The sequence below is a fragment of the Parasteatoda tepidariorum genome, chromosome 2 (assembly GCF_982258835.1).
Source record: "Parasteatoda tepidariorum strain Cologne lab strain chromosome 2, Ptep-v5.0, whole genome shotgun sequence".
Lineage (NCBI taxonomy): Eukaryota > Metazoa > Arthropoda > Arachnida > Araneae > Theridiidae > Parasteatoda > Parasteatoda tepidariorum.
The window spans coordinates 87415930-87433701 of NC_141756.1; the positions used below are offsets into that span (position 1 = coordinate 87415930).

General features: G+C 27.2%; 1 protein-coding gene across 1 annotated transcript in view; it reads left to right on the forward strand.

The window, feature by feature from the left end:
• Window positions 1–17772, forward strand: part of LOC107439870 (cyclic nucleotide-gated channel alpha-3-like) — a 315434-nt gene that overhangs the window by 235959 nt on the left and 61703 nt on the right. Inside the window, exon 2 of the mRNA XM_087157675.1 lies at window positions 8214–8507. Coding sequence (XP_087013801.1) covers window positions 8214–8507 — 294 coding nt within the window. The remainder of the gene's footprint in view (window positions 1–8213; window positions 8508–17772) is intronic.

Sequence of the window (17772 nt, forward strand, 5' to 3'; positions counted from 1 at the left end):
ATGGCGTAGGAGCAAAGCAAAATAAAGTCATTAATCAAAAATTTAGAGAAAAAAATACTTATTTTTATATTTAAAAAAAATAACTTTAAAGTCTTCCATTGTACGGCTGGAAATGAATTACTAATTTCAAAATTATTGGCATCATTTTTATTTTTAAAAAATTTTCACTGTGTCACTACGGTTTTTTACGCCAATCACAGTATCTAAATATCTTAAAAAATCTACTTATCAAATGGAACGTTCTATGCAATCTTTTTAAGCAAATCTTGATAAAAACTAAGTTTCTTCATTAGTGTGGTAAATAATATATCGCTTGATAAAAACAAACATTTTTTTAAAGGAAGGTTCAATATTTGTTCTTTTCTGAGAAAGGCATTTTGAAAAAAAGGGAGAAAAAAATACTCAGCTAAGGTAGAAAAAAAACGCCAATAAAGACGAAGGAATAAAGAAACTTTTCTCATGCGTTGAAATAGTTATCGAAAATCGTTCAGCATCCCAATTATTTTCGTTTTATGTCACAGGCCGCTTGATAACTGATCCGAAAGACTTGCTCTGTTTGAGAGTAAAGAAACTACAACTTCGGCAAAAGAAAAGGAACTTCACCTTTCTAATGGTTGTTCAATCAATATATTAAGATCTTTATTGGACGAGCAGAAAAAGCAACCCTTGCTTTTGATATACTACTTAGTTTTTTCCTTCTTTTTATTTTAAGGAAAGAAAACTGCTTGATTTTTAAATTAAGTTTGGACTCAATATTAAATTTGCAGATAAAAAACAAATTTAAAAAAAATAAGTAAAATAATCTTTTATTTAATTTAGTTCGATGTAGAAACAAATTAAATAGTGTAGATATAGTTTCTGATCTTTTTTAATAATTAGCAAATGTGTTTGGGTAAAAAAAAGGAATTAAAAAAAACTTCTAACTAGAAAATAGTTTCAAAAAGTTTAAAATAGCAGATTTGATTGGGGATATTTTTAAATTCAATCCAGCTGGCATTGGTTCTTTAGTTTTTGTTTTTCAACAAAAATAACCCCGATTACTTTCATTTTAGGACACAGAGCGCCTGATAAGCAGAGGAAAGCGCTTCATCTTTCTAATGGTTATTCTATCAATGTATAATAAGAACTTTAACTTCTATCAATATACAATAAGAACTTTATTGACCGAGCAGAAAACTCTCCCATTGCCATTGATATGTTGCTTAATTTATTATTGATTTTTTCGAAAGAAGGAAAACTACTAAATTTTTGAATTGCGTTTGAAGTTAATATTAAATTTTCTGACAAAAATACATTTTTAAAGCGTATAAAATTATCTTTTATTTAATTTAATTCGACACAAAAAATGTATTAAGCAATTAAATTTAGTTTTTGAGTTGCTTTCAGCAATTATGAAATGTGTTTAGCAAAAAAAGAGAATTTGGTAGTTCTGGCTAGATGATACCGCAAAAAAATTAAAATGCCGGATTTGATTTGAAATACTTTAAAACTCAAACCATCTGGTGTGGGTCATTTATTTTTTGCCTTTTTCAACGAAAATAATTCCAATTAAATCCGTTTTATGCCACAGACCGTTTCATAACTAGTTACTTTCATACTAGTTACTGACTAGTTACTGTTAGCGAAAAAGAAACTTTACCTTTGGCAAAAGAAAAGAGCTCCACCTTTCTAATGGTTGTTTCATCAATATATTCAGAGCTTTGTTGAACAAGCAAGAAAGCACCCCTTATTTTTCATCAGCTACTTAATTAATTTACTTATTTTTTATTTTAAGGAGAGAAAACTGCTGAATTTTAAAATTGAGCTTGGACTTAATATCAAATTAGCAAATGAAAATAAATTTAAAAAATAAATAAAATAATTTTTATTTAATTTAGCTCGGTGCAAAGACAAAATAAACAGATATAATTTATAGTTATATTAAGATAAAGTTTTTGATTTAATTTTTTTAGCAATTAAGAAATGAGCGTGGATGAAAAAAGAGAATACAGAAATTTTAGCTAGAAGCTTAAATTGGCAAATTTTATTTTGAATTCTTTCAAGTTCAAACCAGCTGTAATGGATTGTTCAGTTTTTGTTTGTTCAACGAAAATAATCCCAATAAACTCCTATTTATGTCAGAGACCACTTCATATCTGATTCAAAAGACTTGCTTCTGTTAGAGAAAAAGAAACTACCACTCCCGGCAACAGAGAGGAGCTTAAACTTTCTAATAATTGAAAATAATTTAAAGAAAATTGATGAAACAATCTTTCATTTAGTTTAGATCGACTAAAAAACAAATTAAACAGTTAAAATAAAGTTTTTGAATTGAGTTTCTTAACAATTAAAGCATATGTTCAGTTAAAAAAAATTTGCAGTAAAATTTCAACTATCCGGAAATAGCGGCAAATGGGCAAATTTTTGGATATGTATAAATTCCGGATATTTGAGCACAGAAAATCTCGCGATTTTAATATAACCTTATTTCCTAGAGAAACAAATATCGCATTAAAAAATATAACTATCGACACTTTTAAAAATTAATAATGGGAAGAGGGAACCAAGATAGTTCTTCAGAAAATCTATTAGAATTATCGATAAAAAAAACTGCAAAATGGGAACAAAGCGTAAGAGAGGAACATCGAATCTTACCCTTCGTTTTTATTATCTAATTTAAAATTTTTAGTACTTAAAATTATATTATTTACTTTAAAAAATGGCGTACTATGCAAAAAACTTCAATAAAAAAACAAAGGTATATTAGAATCACTGCTTGAAGAAAAATAAATAGTGAAAATAACTTGAAAATGAGCTAAAATATTTTAACAGTTAATAAATTTATGTTTTAAAGAAATCGCTACCATACATTTTCAAAAATTCCAATTCTTAAGCTTTCCAGATAAAGTAGAATTCCATATATATGGGCATGAACTATAATAGAAAATTTTCTATAAACTTTCTTTCTTAAAATGGCAGATTTGATTTGGAATACTTTTTAAACTCCATACCAGCTGGCTCAGATTACTTAGTTTTTTATGCAGGTAATTATGCTTACTACTCGACTTAATTATGCATACCAATCGACATAGCAACTAGTTATGCTAAGACCATTTATTTTTGTCTTAATTTTGTTACAACTGCAAGTAAGTGGTGGCCTAAGCTGAAAAACATATTTGAAATGTATAAATGCTGAACATGTGTATAACTTCTTAAATGAACTTTTCAAATTTATTTTCCATAAATTTCATAATAATTTCCGTTAAAATCTTAACTTTACAGAAATCAATAAAGGAAATATATATTTCATTGAAATACGTATTTCACTGAAATGAGATGCCTAATGATTGAAGCAAACATTTTTTACCTTGCATTTAAAAAGATTTTGCAATTTAATAAATATTTATCTCTATGTATTTGATGTGTGAAAGATTTTTTATTTATTTATTTGTATTGCTAATATCCCTGAAAGGAAGATGGGATACTGATGTCCCTTTTATGTATATTTTTCTGACACTCTAATTACAAACAAAAATATATTTTGTTATTTTTTACTTATAAAAAAACAGTCTAATAATTACTTAAAAATCTGTTACAATATCAGAATTATTTACAGAACAGTTAGATTATCAGAGCTACAGTTACATAATCAGAATTATACAATTTGCACACAAATATAAAATCCAATAACAGTAGTTTTAATTTTTTCATTTGTATTCAAAACACTTATCAAAAATCAATTTTGTAAATTAAAAGAAAAATTAAAATTTAATGAATTTTTTTCTTATATCTAAATAACGGTAAATAAGTGAAAATTTGAAGAATTATTGTCTGGAAGTGAGGCATGTAGGGAAGATTTTACCTTTAACTCAGAAAAAGATACCAGTGTTCCATGCGATATTTCATAACTATAAATTATTAAAGTGCTAAATATAATATTTCTATCTCACTTTGACCTAAATTAATACAAAATGATGTAAAAGTATGGAGAATATGTTTTAAAAAAATTCTTCGTCAGAGGGTTACTAATATTTATAATATTATAATGTTTTCTGCAGAAGTCAAATGAATTAATCAGTTTTACACCAAAATCAAATATAAATAATTCTATTTTTATTTTTAGAATTTCTGATTATGAGTAAACGTTGAATGGGTTGGGGCAATTTTTCAAATAACTCAATTATTTTAATAATATATTCGGTTTGTTTAAGCATCTTTTTTCATTTTGTAAAGTTAAAAATGGAAATCATTCAGTAAATGTAGTTACTGCATTAGTAGATTCTTTTATTCGCTTCATTTTAAAAAAATCGGGAGTATATGAATGAAATTTTAATAGTTATAGAGTTTGAATTATTCATTGCGAATTCTTTCTCTTATGAAAATAACTTAAAGAACTTCAAGTGTCAAAAGAGTGGTCGTGATATTAAATTCTTTTCATATCTAAATATAAAATTCTGAATTTTTATTCAGTAGTTTAATAGAAGGAAAGTGATTTCGTATAGAAGAGGAAAGATTTTTCTTAAAGATTAGAAAATAATTCATAATATTACAAAATTTTGTAGATTGAGTCAAAATTTCTTTTTAATCTTTGATAAGCAATAATATTTAATATACTAAATAAGATATTTACATTGTAAAATATTTATCACTCTATATTAAAAAATCGTAAAGACCGCTGTCGTCGTCGCTGTTTTGGGAGTTCAACTCAACGTTACATTTTATTTTCTGCGCAGAAATTTTTAAACTTGGAAACTACGGAGGTGTGCTTAGAAAAATGTACAATGGAATACAGGCGCAGTACAGTGGAAGTACAATGGAATAAAAATTTTAAAATTTGATGCTTAGTTTGAGATTTATTAGCTGTTTAACTTGTATGGAAAAATACCATATATGCGACTATAATTACAGACCACAAGAACTACTAAGTTGAAATTTGATTTGCTGAAAAGAGCATGTTTGTTTATTAACTTAACACATATATTTTCTTTTTCAAAATGCCGCTCGTAAATTTTTCTCAATTATTTTTGAGTTACGTTACATTTTTCTTTGCTGCTCAAAATTTATAGCTTTTAGAAACTTGAAATTACGAAGATATATTGAAAAAAGTGCAGCGTCTATGACGGAAATAAAAAAAAACTAATAATAGTTATAAATCTAGTCAACTAGTAAAAATACTTCTCTTTTATTTCTTCGTCGCCGACCAGGTGGCCAAGTTGTTATCGTGTCTGACTGCGGAGCCATTGACCGCGGGTTCGAATCCTGCTCAGGGCATGAATGTTTCTTTCTCTCTCTGTGTTCTATGTCCTTTCTTCTTTGTGTGTGAATGCGACCCACCCTATAAACGGGTTTGTGGTTGTGTGACGTAGGCGACGCTGCTCCACCGCCGTGGCTTTGCCGCAAGTGCCCACTGGGTAACGAGAAGAGAGTAGCAGTTCTGGCATTTCTGTGGCCAATGGGACAAACCCCAAGTGCCCGCCAATAAAATAAAAAAATTCTTCGTCTTAATTTTTAAATTCTGTATTATTTATAATTATTATTTTTGATTCGGAAAAATGGATCAGAAAATTATATATTCATAGGATATAGGGCAAAATTAACGGGTTCCAGCAATCATGGAGTGAGTAAATAAACAAATGGCAATTTAAAATTTTCATCTAGTCTCCCCCCTATTGTCACTTTTTAAGTTGAAATTATGCCCCATGGGCATTCATTGTTTTTTAAATCGATATGAATGGAACATTTCACGATAATTACTGGAAAAATAAACCTTAAAATGTTTACAATATTTTGAAAAATGCTTCAAAAATAATGCCCTACTTTATTAATATCAACAGTTTTTTTAGTTCGTTTAAAATTTTCAATTTTCGAACAAGTAGCTACATATTTAAAAACTTGGTCACTGTTCAAAAAGCTACAGCTAGCCACTGGTCAGCAGAAAAAATGTTCTTATTTTGCTGCATATCATTGCAACGTCATTTATAACGTATTACATCTTCTAAAAAGTTACAAAAATAATATTGAATTATAAGTTTCAAAACTTATATCATTTGACTTGCAAAAATTCAAAATGCAAATGATTAAAATGAGACGAAAAAAATCATCGCTCACTGAGTCTTACAGAAATTGCTTTTCTACATTTTGAGGGAAATGACAAAAATAGTATTCACTGAATTTTTTACTTTTAGAACAGACAAAAATGATTTCTCTCTGGTTTTTCTATAATATTTACTGCTCAAATATTGAACAGAAAAAAATCTTTGTTTTAAGACAAAAGAACATACAGAAAAACACAGACTCTCAAGAAAGTAACTTTTCTTGCAAAAATAATAATCTTCGAGTTGAATTTATTCATCTTTCGAACACTCCAGAAAGTTTAGTTTCTGTTCGAACACATTCAATCGTTTTCCATCGTTTATACAAAGAAAGGGGGGAAGAGAATTCTGTCTAGGCAGTGGAAAACGTAATAGGATAGAGATTGCATCTAAAAAAGATTCTTGGGAATACGTGTCTGAACATCTTGACTGGGTAAAAGGGGAAAAAAGCAACGATTTGAAGGAATTTGGCTTAGGTTTTGCTTTCTTCTAATCTTTATATCAGCTTGTTTATTAAAGAAATAACATGACCTTTCTACATTACAGAAATTCGTAGGAAAAGAACTTTTTTTCCTAGATTTTTTGGACAGTATTTTAATAATGCACTTATGGTTGCAAAGTTTGAGCATAAAAAAGCTGAGCCTGTCTTTGAAATTTAGCCATTTCATATTCAATTATTCGCAACAACAATTGTATAACTATGAATCGTAAAGAAATATATGTTATTTAGCTATTTACTTTTATTTATTAAATATATATTATAAAATTTTAAGTCTTGGAAATTTAGTCAATTACAGTTGATAAAAAGAATGATTTAAAAAGCCGCTGTAGTTATCAAAACAAACTTTTTCCTTCAATGGTTAACTTTATAGCACTTTATTTTTATATACTCGGTATATGCCGTTGCATTCATTGATAACTGATTTTTTATATACTTTTAAAATGCAGCGTTTTTGGTAGAAGAGAAAAAAAAAAGAGTTTTCAAAAGTAGTAAAAAAAAAACTTTTAATAAAAATTTATTTTTTCTTTGAAGAAATTAAATCTATTTTTTTCATTGAATGGTTGCAAAAAAGAATCTCAAATCTAACATAGTTATGCAATTACACCCTCCTTATTTGGAAATAAATAAGTTTTTTACATAATTTCACCTTTATTTACGAATATATTTATAAAAATCTGGACACCATTATCAAATAAAGGGGACCAAATCCAACTTTACTTAAGGGAGAGGTGCTTCGACATTATTACTATATCACAACTAAGCATGTTATCTTATAAATACAATTTGTATTCGTGTGACTCATTTAATTCTGATGATTAATTTATTGCAAAAATATAAATATACTTACTATGGAAATAAATATAACAATAAATATAACAATGATATTATTAAAAAACAAGTTGATATAAAAATGAATATAGATTTTTCTCTCTCTGTCATTAAATTTACTTATCTCAATATCCAACGAGTAAGCTAATCAACAAATGAGAGGATTAATGTATAAAACAATTGAGTCCCCTGACTTTTCGAAAACAATTCTTTTACTTAAGAATTTTATAAATTACCTTAATTATTTTGAGCGATCTTTAGTTTGTTACCAATTAATATAAACGTTTCGGGTAAACGTTTATAAAATATGTAATATGTGCACACAGAATAAAAATTCTGGTAAAATAATAGTACTTTACGGTAATGACATTTCTATTTATTAAAAGAAGGAAACACAATTCTGGTTAATGAATCCAAAATATATTACAGTTAAACTCTTTATTTGGTACTTTTTCTTATCATATCTTAACAGCTTGCAGGAATTTCCGATTCTCAAAATTATAGTTCTTATTGTAACACATTTTGTAAAAAAACACATTACGAAACATTAATTTAGCCAAATAAGTGGTTATTGCAATGATCTATAGTTTCATAATAAAATCATCAAATTTACCACATTTTAAACTGTTAATTTTACAAAAATCATTACTTCGATAAAAATTACCAAGTTTTTTGGAGTTATCAGAGTCAGAAACAGTGTAAATACAACCATTTCCTGATAATACTTTTATTCTCAGTGTTATATTGCGGCCTATATTGTATTGTAATATTATTTGCTTGTCTTAACTGATTATGTACCATCTTCTTTACAGCTAAGCTGGACTCTGTAAAAACTTACATGCGAATGAGGAAAGTGCCTGGACAATTATTTAACAAAGTCATCAAGTGGTTCGATTATCTTTGGTTTACGCAGAAGTCTTCAGATGAGGAAAGGTCTGTGGGGTGTTTGCCAGACAAACTGAAAGCAGAAATCGCCATTCATGTTCATCTGGATACGCTGAAAAGAGTGGAAATATTCCAGAATACTGAGCAAGGTTTTCTAAGGGAATTGGTCTTGAGGTTAAGGCCTGTTCTTTTTAGTCCAGGAGATTTCATTTGTCGCAAAGGTACATTGTTTTTGTATCTATTTTTTGTAATTAAATGTAGTATTTTTTTAAGAAAATTACCAAACATTTTCATAGTAATAGGGTAAAAAAATTTTCAAGAAGAGATATATATAATTCGACAAATATTTTATGGAATTATGACAAAAAATTATGGAAAAAAATTTATAGAAAATAATTATGTTCGAAAAAAATCGTCATCAATCGTTTTACTGCACATTGCAAATGCCCTAATCCGAAAAATACACCACCACTCAAATACAATTTTTTAAATTTTATTTTATCCCCGTCATTGAACAGCCGACCTAATTTTGAGTTTACGACAACCAATGTTCATCTTCGTAGCTTTGTCATTTTTAACCCAGTCCAGCTGACAAGGGAACTCCTGGTTGAAGTATTGGGAGAAGTTTGCCTTCATGGAGGACTTTTTTGATGAAACAGAAAACCACGAAAATCTCTCACGGTTTACCTGACGGCGAGGGAATTCTATCCCATGATCACTGAGGATATTTTACTTCAGTACTGGGGTCAGTACTATCCGGGTGCGAAATTTGTATCGATCAGCTGTCGCTAGGATTCGAAACCGGTTTGGTATCAGATATGATTTAAATAAATTCCTATTTGTTAGTTTGTCCAGCCTTCGAAAAGATAAGACTGAAAAATTGAGGAAAGTGGTTTTTTTTCATATATACCCGACAAAATGTATTGTAGTAATTATAATTGCAAGTTTATATTTGAGGTTAGTTACTGAATGTTACGAATTTTATTAGTTTTTTTCTAGTAATTCAGATCCAATCTTTGTCCTTCTAGATTCCGTCTCTGATTTCACGTCTGTAACACTTTTATCGAATTTTCCTAATTATTTTGGTCAAGTTTTATGAATCATATGATGGATAAAAAATATATATATGTGTATATATATATATATATATATATATATATATATATATATATATATATATATATATATATATATATATATATATATATATATATATATATATATATATATATATATATATATATATATATATATATATATATATATATATATATATATATATATATATATATATATATATATATATATATATATATATATATATATATATATATATATATATATATATATTTCACTTTATATTTTTAAGCAAAATATGCCTTCGAAAGCGCAGCGATTTCATTTATTAAAAAAAACATAAAACGTAATCAATCCAATTCTTTATGTAAACAAAACATAGAAACTATATTAAAGATATATAGACTTTACTAAGTTAACAGTGACCACGAATATGCAATAAAAATTATAATACAATACAAAAATAAATAATAAAAAAGCGGTTTTTAAATAACGCTATTTAATGTTCATAATGCTCTAATGCTCCCTCCATCAATGTAACATGAGATTTGACTTCATCATTTTAATAAGTCTCAATCTATATTTTTATCAAAATTTTCTCAAATGTAAAAATAAAAAATAAATACATATATTTTTCCTTTCCCTGATTCTTCTTACAAATGCTGCGCCTTAAGTGTTTTCTTACAGTCCCTATTACGTTTACAATTAATCATATATAAGGTTCTAAGAAAAATATCTCTACCAAGAAAAGTACTATTTATTTGCTATCGAACAAATGATTTTAATATGAATTTTCTTTTATTTTACTTAGTATTAATAATGTGTGATATAATACTTTTGAATAATCATGATTTTATAAAAAAAATTTTCTCTATCAAATCATTGCAAAACACAATTCGAGTTTTGAAAGAGTACTACAGTATCGAAACAGCTAAATAGCACATTTCAATAGTTTGTGAACTTAATCAGCTGTATAAAATACGAAAATATCTCCAGAACTGACTCACAACAGTAATATTTGTTTGAGTAGTTATTTATTTATTTATTTTTTTTTGAAGTGTCGCCTTTTGTACGCTTTTGAAGTAACTTCATAGAGTAACTCGGCGTTGAGAATGAGGGATAACTTTCACCGCGAAAGCTTGCGCACTTCCTACAAATTGTGTTATTCTGTGTCCTTTCCTTTTTGTTACTATATGCCCCTTTTTTTAAGTGGCACATTAATTTCATTAAGAGACTTGACGTTTTCGGATTGAGGGATCACTTTAGCGAAGAAAGCTTGCACGCTTCTTTCAAATTGGGTTATTCGTTGCCCCTGACCCTCTGTTACTATGCTCACTTTACAACCATTCTTCATTGAAGTTCCTAAAGAAATTTACGTTAAGACTGAGTATCAAGAATATAGCAAAATAATTCTTTTATGCATTTCGTGAAAATATTATTCAAAATAATTAAAATCTTACATCTCTAATTTTTTGTTATCAGAAATATATACTATTCCTCCAGTATTCAATAAGCTTCCTTTACATTACAACATTCCAAAAATAAATATAATTTAAATATTTTATCCAAATTTTAATCAATATACTTCGAAATTCGAAACAAGCAAAAATATAAACTCGTTCCATTAAAAGCTGCTTATGTCTCTCAAATTATTGATACACATTAAGATAATACAAGATCATAACTCTTTTTTTCCCTTCACTTACCTTTTCATTTTAAATTGTTAATTTAAATAGAATTAAATGCTAATCATTTGTCTAGCCATCCCTTCCAAAAAGTCATTGAACAATAAAATTCCTTACAACATCCCGTTAAATCGTGGCGTACAAATCTCGAGTTCAACACTCAGACACTCGATTTAATGTCAATGAGGCTGAAAATAAATCTCCTCATTAAATGATAAGATATACTCTTCATAGGTAAATAAGAGATCAGTTTAATGACGCCCTGCTTTATTGCTTCTAGTTCAATTTATTCAGATCTAGTATTATTTGACAGTTTCCACTTAAAGTTCAGTAAACTGTTGTCGAATATTTTTATACTCTTTTACGTAAATCGGACTTCGTTCTCGTATTCTTCCAAACGTAATGTGCAATAGGATAAATAACGAAAACTGTTTCTGAAAATTCAAAATTTCAATCTGAAAAAAAAACTTTCAGTGTTTTTCATATTCACCTAACTTTATTTTATTTTTATTTACTTATTTATTTCTTTGAAAAGTATGAATTTAAGAAACGTTTTCTATTTCAAATTCAAGGATGCGTCCAAGAATGAGAAGTACAGAGTGCAAAGTACAATGTAAAAAAAAAAAATCTGGATCAAATTACGATATAAAATACTGGTAGTTAGGACGCATCATCCATAAACTCCATTTTACCGTAAAATTTATTTTTACCGTAAAATCTATTTTACCAAAATTGTTATGGTAATATTGGGAGAACCGGAAAGTAATGTCTTTTCGGTGCATTTGATATTTGTTATCAAAATTTTATTTTTAATCAATTGTGTATTCACCCTCGTTAGCCTTTCAATGCCGGATCGAAAATTAATCGAAATGGATCGATAAAAATGAATTGGTTCTTAAGACTAACGGAAATTTAATGAGCCAAAACGACATTACTTTCCGGTCCCCCTAATGATAGTGAAACTTAATGATAGTGTAAAATTTATGGTATATCAGATTTTTTTTAATTAAAAAAATAAAAGTAATATTTATGGGCCAATACTTTTATTCCACTCTTCTCCAATAGAAACTGTATTTATTTTCTAGATCGTGATTGTAATTTTTGACCATCATATTTAAAGGGTCAAAAATTCAAATTCGATAAAAAAAAAATTTGTTCAAAGGAAGTACGCTTTTCGCACTTGTTTTTATTACGTTAACTAAAGTATCGTCAGCGCAAATAAATTAACATAATTAGGATTAGCCTCACAAACAAATTAGATTGGATCTTGTTACGTGAGACAATCCGATCATTTGATCAGAAGCTATTACTAAGTAGTATTTTTATATTTTTCCTTGAAGATTTTTTTAAATTTTACTTAGAATTAGTGAAAACTAAATAGCACTAGTCTTATTTAGCTTGAAGAAAACTCTGAAGAGGAAACTTTAGAAGAACGTTTGCTTTTGAATTTCGAACTATCAAGAAATATTCAACCATTTCACTGTAAAAAAAGGGTTTCTCAAAATTGTACAAAAATGTGTCAAAATAGCTCTGAAATAAAAGTAATCGAGTTGGAAGACAGCACAAGCCCTGCATACAAACTTATATACATTACCTGTATACATTCTCAATATAATATTGAGCAAAATACGTAGTTTCAAACTTGGTGTGGAGGGAGAAATGTATGAGAGAGATGTTCGTTGGCTGTCGGCAGGATTTGAACCAAGGACCTCTGGGTTTGTAGTAGGCCATAGTTGTACACCATACTACATTGTGTACTATAGTGTACTAACCGCCATAGTTGTACATCCCAGTCGATAAAAATTTAGGAAGCCCCTCCTATGACACATTATGACATACATTCCATTCGCCTTGAAGTTTTTAAGATATAGCGAAATAAGCAACAGGTCAAGTTAAATTTATCGGTTTCCTCGCTTAGCTATTGAAACTATATTTTCCAAATCCAAGGTTTTTGTACTATTTAAATTGGAAATCGATATGTCAATTTGTGTCATTGAGTATAAGGCTTTCTAATTCCCGTTGGACTGTGGCGTACAACTGGCAGTTTGAGCGTTCTACTACGATCCCGGTGGTCAATGGTTCGAATCCTACATTTACCCTCCACATTCCTTTTGAGACTATGCACTTTCCTCAAAAATGCATATTTGCTGTTTTAAGTTTGAATACGTGAGGTTTTCAAATTCGAGTTTATATGTTTCTGAGCTATTTAACACATTTTCGCCCAATTTTGAGAAGCCCTTTTTTACAGCGAAGTGGCTGAATAGTTCTTGAAAAATAAAAATTCGAAAGAGAACGTTTCTCTAAACGTTTTTTTTTTCAAACTTAAATTGTGAGAAGCTTTTTTTGCAGTATGTGTGGCTTTATGAAATTTATTATCTTTGGCTTCAGAGATATTTTTCTGCCATCATTAAATTAAATAATAGCAAATAATTACTTAATATAATATTTTTGCATGATTTTTTAATAAACGAATTTTTTAAATAAGGGTTAATTATTCTTCATTACAGAACTAAATGATTATTAAATTAAAAGTTAAATTAAATTTACAAAATAAACTATTGGTGCCATATTTAACGACTCTTAATGCGAATCCTTCAAAAACATGCATGCTAATTTTAAAGAAAGCATGTGCTTTTGTGTCTGATTTAGAAACTCAATTAAATTGTAGTCTCTATTACTTAGCTTATTTGTTAATTACGATTTTATCTCAGTGAGTGAAAACTCGATCATTAAATTAGATTATTAAAAGTAATAATTTTTTAGCTCACAAAAATTGCTGGTGGACTACAATAAATAGATTACTAACGAATAAAAATATCAGCTTTCATTTTTCATCATGTTCAGACTTAACAATTTTTCCTGATTCTTTCATCCAGTACATTTTAAAAATGTTATAAAATCAAACATTTCAATCAGACAATTTTCTTAAATAAACAGAATAGAACTCTTTTAAATAATTTTAAAACTCAGAAAAATATTGCATTAATCCAAATAAAATTTCATAAATCCAAAAATTACAAATCCAAATCATTTAATCAAATAGAATTCAAAAATCATTTCGAAAATCTTTTTTTTTCCGTCAGAATTAACGACTAACGAAATATATCCGAATACTTGCTTCACTGCCCAAGGGAATTTAAGCTAGTTCCTGAATAAATAAATTATTATTCTTCCCTCTGATTGTTCATTCTTTCATAGATATACCTTAATTTAATTTGTAAAGCTAATTGAATTAAAGTTTTAGTTAATGTTATGGTTGGATATTTTAAAAGACGGCTCATATGGAAGGCAAAGTTAACGTTCGTTAAATAATCGAACTTAGAGTTATGAAGTTTTATGAAATGATAATGTCACGTCAATTCCCATAATTAATATCGAGGATTTTTAACATGAATCATCTTATTAAGGCAATTTAGTACCAAAATAACTTTAATTAAATAGTCAGTTTTAGTTAAGAACAATTTAATTGAAAAAAAGAAAACTAATAAATTAAAATTTGAAAATTGGAAAAAAAATTGCTTACTATATAAAAATAATGGAAAAAAGTTATACAAAAATCTCTGAAATGAATAAAAATGATAAACAAGACTAAAAAAATAGTATAGTTTAATCTTTTACACATGACTACAAAATTTAAAAACATTGGATATTATTCATTGCTTTTATGTTGTTTTTCAATTTTATTTTAGCTAAATTACCGAAGGATAACTCTAAATCAAATTGAAGATAATTGTCAAAAGTTATACTTAAAGTTGACTGTTTCTATACGATTGATCAAAATTGAGTATTTTATATTTTCATATATACAAAAATTTATTTAATATACTTCTAAAACTTGTAAAATGATCAACTTTGAGATTTCTTAGTAATTCAAATTATGTATAGGTATTAGATTTAGTTTCGCTTCAGTTTAACTTATAAATAAACATTTACTTTTCGTTGTACTAAAAAAATAGTTGACCTTTAGTAAAGTTTGACGAAATGCGTTCGGAATGTCAATAAATGGTCAGTGTTTCGACAAGAGACATATTGAACAAATTAAGTCACAGTTAGAGAAAAGAGAAAAGCAATATTATTGTGATATCTCACCCAAAATGTAATAATTGCTAGGAAAGAAAATAGCAATTAAGTACTTTTATTACAAGCAAAATTTAAAAGTTATAAAAATGAAAAATTGAAATATTTTTTTTAAAGGTTTCAAAAAATTGTTTTAAATATTGATTTAAAAGTTTGCAATGAAAAATTATAGGAGAAGTATAAAATTCAATTCAAGTTTCACGGCTTATAAATATCTTATTGTTTAAGTCTAATAGGTTTTGCTATTATTTTTATTTTACTAAGATATAAAAGAGTTAAAGACATGTTAAATGAAATGTAATATGATATAAAGAATTATACTTCAGAAAAGAGTATTAAAAATGTCTTCATTACCCGACATGCTGAAATTTTAGCCGAAGCAAATGTTTCAAAAAAAAGTTCACAATTATTATATGACATCGTTATAAAATTAAGTAATCCGATAATCACTTTTAAAAAGAAAAAACGGAAAGAAAGTGAACAGCATGAAATTATAGTGAAAACAAGCATATTTCTTAAATTTATAATTATAATATTGAATTTTGTATGCGAAAGCTATAGAAATGCTAGATAGAGTAAATGTAAAAAGTACCGACACACAGGGTGGCAGAACTTTTTACCATGAAATTCCGTAAAATTTTACCGCAAAATTCTTTCTCACCGCAGCATGCTACTGAACAAAAATTCAGATATACAGTACTTTTTACCGTATAATTACCGTAAACTCACTAAATCACTCAAATATTACTATAAAAATAAAAGTACAATATTTTACGGTAAAAATGAATTTTAAGGAAAAATAGATTTTACGGATGATGCTCCCAAATTGCAGGTACTTTACACTGTAATTTTCGACAATGTAGGTTATTTACTAATAAGTATTTGGAAACCCCTGTAAATACACTATTAGCCGTCTTAATATACATCATGCCTCTCTTTGATAAATACTACCTATCAATTTTTAATTAAAATTTTAAAAATCTAATATACTACAATTTTTACGGTAATAGTTACTGTAAAAATTCTGAATCACTGTAATTAAATAACTATTACTGTAACCATATGGTTTAAAAGTTTTTGTAGCAGAAATGGGCTTCACGATAAATAGTATTTTACGAACTATTTATCGTAAACACTCAGTGCTCTAGTACGTTTTTCCGTTATTTGATCCGGAATTCAGTGATCCGGAATACAGTGTATATTGGGGAAGAATAAAGCGTTTTTGATGAGCAACCAATGATTAAATCCAATTCTGCACCTTTCTTAAAATTTCCACACTTGTAATTTTTAACGATTTAATAATTTACTGACTACTATATGAACTTCATTTAGAACTTTTAAATTTTCATTTAGAAAATAAAATGAAGCATTTTCATTTTCACTCAAGATAAGGAATTATTACATTAGAATAGAAAATCTAATTTACTTCTCAAAACTCTGAATTTTAAATAAAAATAAAAAAACATCTTTTTAATCTATTAAAAATAAAAGCTTTTTGGCTATAGCTAATGTTATTATTTTATTTAAAAATCGTCCTAATATAAAAATATTCAAGGAAAATAATTTAAAGAGAATAGTTACTATGTAATTTAAACATTACATCTTCATTAACAACATGAATTTTACTAACTTTTGTCATTGCTCAAATAATTCCTTCTACTTTTCAAAGAAAGCTAATAAATTTTTTTTTAAAAAAATATTGTTTAAGTTGAAACTCTAGTTTTTAATATATTTTGAATGGCGTGTACAAATATGCGTAGTGAATATATAATTTATTCAAGAGATTTTAATTCAGAACAGTTTGTTCTTCGAAAGCGATGTTAAAATATTTTAGTATTTTGTATCATAATTCTGCTTTGCATTCTAATATAATAAACAACCATGTCTAATTTTATAATTAAATATCACAAAAGCTCAAGTTCAAAAAGCAACTGGCCTAATTTAACACTGTTACAATTTTAAACAAGGGTTATTTACAGTTGTTCAGTCTCATTATGTAGTATTTTACAATAGTTATTTTTTAACCTATTAATGTCTGATGTAAATAGTAAAAAAATTCAAATAAAGTTTATTAGTATCTCTAAATATTTAAATGTGCTTGCTAGTTATTTTTGTAATCATTTCACCAAATTTAATAAGTAAACTTTTTTAAAAGAAAAGCAAACAAACAATGAATATGTAATTATTTTCACAATGTGTAACTATTTTCCAATGAGCAATTATTTTCGCAATGTGAGAAGAATTTTTGAGTTTAGAAACTGTAAGAAAAAGTTAGCGTTCAGAAATTTTAGAAAGTACAGATTCAGAAAACAATTCATGTAAAAGTACGAGCGTCGAATCAAATGCTAAAAAAATTGCGAAACAATTCAGCAAGTACAAATTTTAGTATATTTTGATAATTAATATCTTTCACCATACAGAATATCTTTAATATGTCAGTGAAATAAAATGATCCATTATGGACTACGTCAAAAATGGACGAAATGTCACATCTCACGTTTAGTTACAGATATTTTAATTGACAATAATTTCTTATGACTACTTATTAGGTAATTTTTCTGTTTAAATGGTTGCGACTAACCTGAAATTCTGGTTTTCAAAATTATAGTTTTTATAACCATAAAAAAGTACAAAAATGAAAAGTAAA